Consider the following 6,332-nt stretch of genomic DNA (forward strand, 5'->3'; position numbering starts at 1 on the left):
TGCAGTGAAATATAAAGCTATTGTGATTCTTTGTTGTGATGTCAGTTCATTGTGAAGACAACATTTGCCAGAGTGTCATGTAGCGTGTGGCAGCTTGCAGAGGGGACGGGTCTGGGTGGGTTTGTGACAGCCCAGCGCCACAGCGTCACGCTGCGCTCACATTTGGGCGGCGTGCAGCCCGGAGCCACGCTGCTGACATGACGTGGGCTAAATGGCACCACTTGAAATAGCGCGACTGCCTCTAACCGCTCACACACTCGCCAGCCGCTCTGCGCCGCGGACAACTCCTCGCCTCGCCCCCCCACCCCTGCAGGGCACCGGATCCACTCAAGTGAAGACCGCGCTACGTGAAAAGTCCTTTTTTTGTCACTTTGAGGAGTTTTTTGGGGGGAATGGATTCTTCGGACCGACCGGCGAATGTGACTTTTTTGGACTTTGTGGGAGGCATCCAACTCCTCCAGGGGGAGGACGTCAGGACCGCCGTGCCCGTCCTCCTCATCGGGATCTGCGTGTCGGGCGCGGTTGGGAACCTGCTGGTCCTGCTCATCTTCATGCGGGACTTCAAGGCGGGGAAGGGATCGGAGGTGAAGGCTCTGCTGGCCTCGCTGGCCTCCACCGACCTCCTGGTGCTGGTCCTGTGCGCCCCCGTGCGAGCCCTCACCGCCTACAAGCAGTGGTGGGTGCTGGGCCGCTTCGTGTGCTCCACCGCCGACTGGTTCCAGCACTCGTGCCTGGTGGCCAAGACCTTGCTCCTGGCGGTCAGCACCCGGGCCAAGCACACGCTGGACCCCGATGCCGACCCCACCTTCCGCAACCCCACGTGGGTCCACGGCGCCGTGGCGTTCGCGTGGACCGTGTCTATGATGTTTCCCATCCCGCAGATGCTTTTCGCCACCGTGCGGCCGCGCGGCCACGGGACCATTTGCGTCTCCGAGATGCCGGCGTGCGCCTCCCGGTTCATGGCGCTTTTCTACAAGATTTACCCCACGGCGGCCTTTGTGGCGCCGGTCCTGTTCACCGTTGCGTACTACACCAAGAGCCTGCACAGGGCTCTGAATTACGGCCCCTGTCGGCAGCACCAGAGCAAGGTGACGCTGGTCCTCCTGTGCCTGAGCAGCACCTTCGGGCTCATGCTGCTGCCCGAGTGGGGCGCCTTCACCTGGGTCCGGCTGGGCTACAGCAGACCCCCCGTCGGCGTGGTCATTTTCGCCCAGGTGCTCCTGTACGCCTGCAGCGCCCTGTCCCCGGTGCTGCTCATGACCATGTACGACGACGTGCGCCGAGGCTTGCTCGCCGTCTGCTCGGCGGCCACCTGCCGGAGCGCCAAGCCCGCCGGCGCCCCGCCCAAGACGGAGGACAACGGAGCGGAGCTGGGCGCCAACCCGTTGACCCCCGACGCCGACAAGACCTTCCCGGACGTGGAGCACTTTTGGACGGGGCGCAGGAACACGCACGTGGAGGAGGAACAGGACCCTGTCCCCTGGGAGAGAGAGGAGAAAATGTAACATTCTTATTCATACCATCATTACAGAACCTGAGAGTCAACCGTAGAGTTGAGGAAGTTATCAAGCTAATGCAATACAGCCAGCAAACACAAGACATTGATCATACGCAGGCCCGGCCCTAACCAATCTGGCGCCCTAGGCAAGATTTTAGGTGGCGCCCCCCCCACATCGGCAGTGAAGTGTATATACTCACAAGAAACCGAATAGCTTTGTCTTTGACCTTTTTTTTTTTTACTTACAACTATACCTAATATATAAAGGGGTGGAAAAGTGACTATTACCTGCAGGGCAAATATAGCTAACCAGAAGGCAATAACAATGTAAACAAAAAACAGCTGCTTAAAAGATCTAATACAAATGTCCCTGAGGAATGTAAGGTGGGAGTACTGTAATTACCTAACGTTACATTATTATTTTCCATAACAATTTAGCCCCCTCCACAATATTAACCCGACGTTAAAACAGAACTAGCTATTTATTGATTAGCAATTGCCGAATCATGTGACATTAGCTTAATGCTAAAAAGCCGGGTTACTATCACATTCTGTAACAGACAAATAATTTCATGTTCGGCTCACCTACCTGCTACCTCTGTCTTTTCTCGTTTCTCCTCCTCTTCTTTTCTCTTTTTTCTTCCCTGGGCACCTGACAGTTTTGGCCGTTTTGACATCTTGTGTTGATTTTTTGATGTGGTGACGTCCAAAAAGAGTCATGATGCGGGAAGGGAGGGGGTGCACCGTGCGGGGGGGAATTTTGTAACAAATAATATTTCTATTAAATAGGCTTTACTTTGCATTTTAATTAACGTGGGATTATTTTTTTGTATTTAGAAATAATAGTACCAACTTTTTTTTCTTTTCTTTTTTTCTCTCCAACATTTGTGGCACTGGCGTGGCGCCCCCTGATGGACGGCGCCCTTAGCATTTGCCTATACGGCCTATGCCACGGGCCGGCCCTGATCATACGTACATGTCCTTTAAAACTGACTCGTAAACAACGTTGCAAAATAGTTGTATTTGTTCATTGAGACAACGTTGGTGTCCACTTGTTGGGAAATGACCAACTTTCAACGGTCAAATCAACGTCAGAACCTAACGTTGATTAAACGTCGTCAAAAAGCATGTTGTTTCAACGTTGTATTTGTGTTGTAGAATATTGGTTGGGAAATGACCAAAATTCAACGGTCAAATCAACCTCAGAACCCAACATTGGATAAACATCGTCAAAAAATATGTTTTACTGTTGTATTTGTGTTGTAGAATATTGGTTAGGAAATGACCAAAATTCAACAATCAAATCAACGTCACAACCCAACATTGATTAATCGTCGTCAAAAAGCATGTTGTATTTGATTTGTAGAATATTGGTTGGGAAATTACCAAATTTCAACGGTCAAATCAACGTCAGAACCCGACATTGAATAAACATTGTCAAAAAACATGTATTTGTGTTGTAGAATATTGGTTGGGAAATGACCAAAATTCAACGGTCAAATCAACGTCACAACCCAACATTGATTAATCGTCGTCAAAAAGCATGTTGTTTCAACGTTAGGTTTGAGTTGTAGAATATTGGTTGGAAAATGACCAAAATTCAACAATCAGATCAATGTCAGAACCCAACATTGATTAATCGTCGTCAAAAAGCATGTTGTTTCAATGTTGTATTTGTGTTGTAGAATATTGGTTGGAATTTGACCAAAATTCAACAATCAAATCAACGTCACAACCCAACATTGATTAAACATCGTCAAAAAGCATGTTGTATTTGAGTTGTAGAATATTGGTTGGAAAATGATCAAAATTCAACAATCAAATCAACGTCACAACCCAACATTGAATAAACGTCGTCAAAAAACATGTTGTATTTGATTTGTAGAATATTGGTTGGGAAATGACCAAAATTCAACAATCAAATCAACATCACAACCCAACATTGATTAAACGTCGTCAAAAAGCATGTTGTTTCAACGTTGTATTTGTGTTGTAGAATATTGGTTGGAAAATTACCAAATTTCAACGGTCAAATCAACGTCAGAACCCGACATTGAATAAACATTGTCAAAAAACATGTATTTGTGTTGTAGAATATTGGTTGGGAAATGACCAAAATTCAACGGTCAAATCAACGTCACAACCCAACATTGATTAATCGTCGTCAAAAAGCATGTTGTTTCAACGTTAGGTTTGAGTTGTAGAATATTGGCTGGAAAATGACCAAAATTCAACAATCAGATCAATGTCAGAACCCAACATTGATTAATCGTCGTCAAAAAGCATGTTGTTTCAACGTTGTATTTGTGTTGTAGAATATTGGTTAGGAAATGACCAAAATTCAACAATCAAATCAACGTCACAACCCAACATTGATTAATCGTCGTCAAAAAGCATGTTGTTTCAACGTTAGGTTTGAGTTGTAGAATATTGGTTGGAAAATGACCAAAATTCAACAATCAAATCAATGTCAGAAACCAACATTGATTAATCGTCATCAAAAAGCATGTTGTTTCAACGTTGTATTTGTGTTGTAGAATATTGGCTGGAAAATGACCAAAATTCAACAATCAAATCAACGTCAGAACCCAACATTGAATAAACATCATCAAAAATCATGTTGTTTCAACGTTGTATTTGTGTTGTAGAATATTGGCTGGAAAATGACCAAAATTCACTAATCAGATCAACGTCAGAACCCGACATTGATTAATCGTCGTCAAAAAACATGTTGTTTCAATGTTGTATTTGTGTTGTCGAATATTGGTTGGAAAATGACCAAAATTCAACAATCAAATCAACGTCACAACCCAACATTGAATAAACGTTCTCAAAAAGCATGTTGTTTCAATGTTGTATTTGTGTTGTAGAATAATGGTTGGAAAATGACCAAAATTCAACGGTCAAATCAACCTCAGAACCCAACATTGATTAAACATCGTCAAAAACATGTTTTACTGTTGTATTTGTGTTGTAGAATATTGGCTGGAAAATGACCAAAATTCAACAATCAAATCAACCTCAGAACCCAACATTGACTAAACATCGTCAAAAAACATGTTGTTTCAATGTTGTATTTGTGTTGTAGAATATTGGTTGGGAAATGACCAAAGTTCAACAATCAAATCAACGTCACAACCCAACATTGATTAATCGTCGTCAAAAAGCATGTTGTTTCAACGTTGTATTTGTGTTGTAGAATATTGGCTGGAAAATGACCAAAATTCAACAATCAAATCAACGTCACAACCAAACATTGATTAAACATCATCAAAAAACATGTTGTTTCAATGTTGTATTTGTGTTGTAGAATATTGGTTGGGAAATGACCAAAGTTCAACAATCAAATCAACGTCACAACCCAACATTGATTAATCGTCGTCAAAAAGCATGTTGTTTCAACGTTGTATTTGTGTTGTAGAATAATGGTTGGAAAATGACCAAAATTCAACGGTCAAATCAACCTCAGAACCCAACATTGAATAAACATTGTCAAAAAACATGTATTTGTTTTGTAGAATATTGGTTGGGAAATGACCACATTTCAACGGTCAAATCAACGTCACAACCTGATATTGATTAAACATCGTCAAAAAGCATGTTTTAATGTTGTATTTGTGTTGTAGAATATTGGTTAGGAAATGACCAAAATTCAACAATCAAATCAACGTCAGAACCCAACATTGATTAAACGTCGTCAAAAAGCATGTTGTTTCAATGTTGTATTTGTGTTGTAGAATATTGGTTAGGAAATGACCAAAATTCAACAATCAAATCAACGTCAGAACCCAACATTGATTAATCGTCGTCAAAAAGCATGTTGTTTCAATGTTGTATTTGTGTTGTAGAATAATGGTTGGAAAATGACCAAAATTCAACAATCAAATCTCACAATATTATGTCAGACCCACTCGACATCCATTGCATTCGGTCTCCCCTAGAGGGGGGGTGTTACCCACATATGCGGTCCTCTCCAAGGTTTCTCATAATCATTCACATCGACGTCCCACTGGGGTGAGTTTTTCCTTGCCCTTATGTGGGCTTTGTACCGAGGATGTGGTTGTGGCTTGTGCAGCCCTTTGAGACACTTGTGATTTAGGGCTATATAAATAAACATTGATTGATAGAAATCAACGTCACAACCCAACATTGATTAATCGTCGTCAAAAAGCATGTTGTATTTGATTTGTAGAATATTGGTTGGGAAATGACCAAAATTCAACGGTCAAATCAACCTCAGAACCCAACATTGATTAAACATCGTCAAAAAACATGTTTTAATGTTGTATTTGTGTTGTAGAATATTGGTTAGGAAATGACCAAAATTCAACAATCAAATCAACGTCACAACCCAACATTGATTAACGTTGTCAAAAAGCATGTTGTTTCAATGTTAGGTTTGAGTTGTAGAATATTGGTTGGAAAATGACCAAAATTCAATGGTCAAATCAACATCACAACCCAACATTGATTAAACATCATCAAAAAGCATGTTGTTTCAATGTTGTATTTGTGTTGTAGAATATTGGTTGGGAAATGACCAAAATTCAACAATCAAATCAACGTCAAAACCCAACATTGAATAAACGTCGTCAAAAAGCATGTTGTTTCAATGTTGTATTTGTGTTGTAGAATATTGGTTGGGAAATGACCAAAATTCAACAATCAGATCAACGTCACAACCCAACATTGATTAATCGTCGTCAAAAAGCATGTTGTTTCAACGTTGTATTTGTGTCGTAGAATATTGGTTGGGGAATGACCAAAATTCAACAATCAAATCAACGTCAGAACCCAACATTGATTAAATGTCGTCAAAAAGCATGTTGTTTCA

The 6,332-nt window shown here is 42.1% G+C and overlaps 1 protein-coding gene across 1 annotated transcript; it reads left to right on the plus strand.

Annotated features, from left to right (window-relative positions):
• Positions 1-278: 278 nt before the first annotated feature.
• On the plus strand, positions 279-1,882 carry LOC133623605 (G-protein coupled receptor 151). Its single transcript, XM_061986829.2, has one exon. It carries the CDS (start codon positions 393-395, stop codon positions 1,503-1,505), a length of 1,113 nt encoding a protein of 370 aa, XP_061842813.1. The 5' UTR covers positions 279-392; the 3' UTR covers positions 1,506-1,882.
• Positions 1,883-6,332: the final 4,450 nt, after the last annotated feature.

This window comes from Nerophis lumbriciformis, linkage group LG26, assembly GCF_033978685.3.
Source record: "Nerophis lumbriciformis linkage group LG26, RoL_Nlum_v2.1, whole genome shotgun sequence".
Lineage (NCBI taxonomy): Eukaryota > Metazoa > Chordata > Actinopteri > Syngnathiformes > Syngnathidae > Nerophis > Nerophis lumbriciformis.

What these genes read in the sequence shown, in the direction of transcription:
- LOC133623605 (XM_061986829.2), top strand. Translation starts at nt 393, where the DNA reads ATGGATTCTTCGGACCGACCGGCGAATGTGACTTTTTTGGACTTTGTG.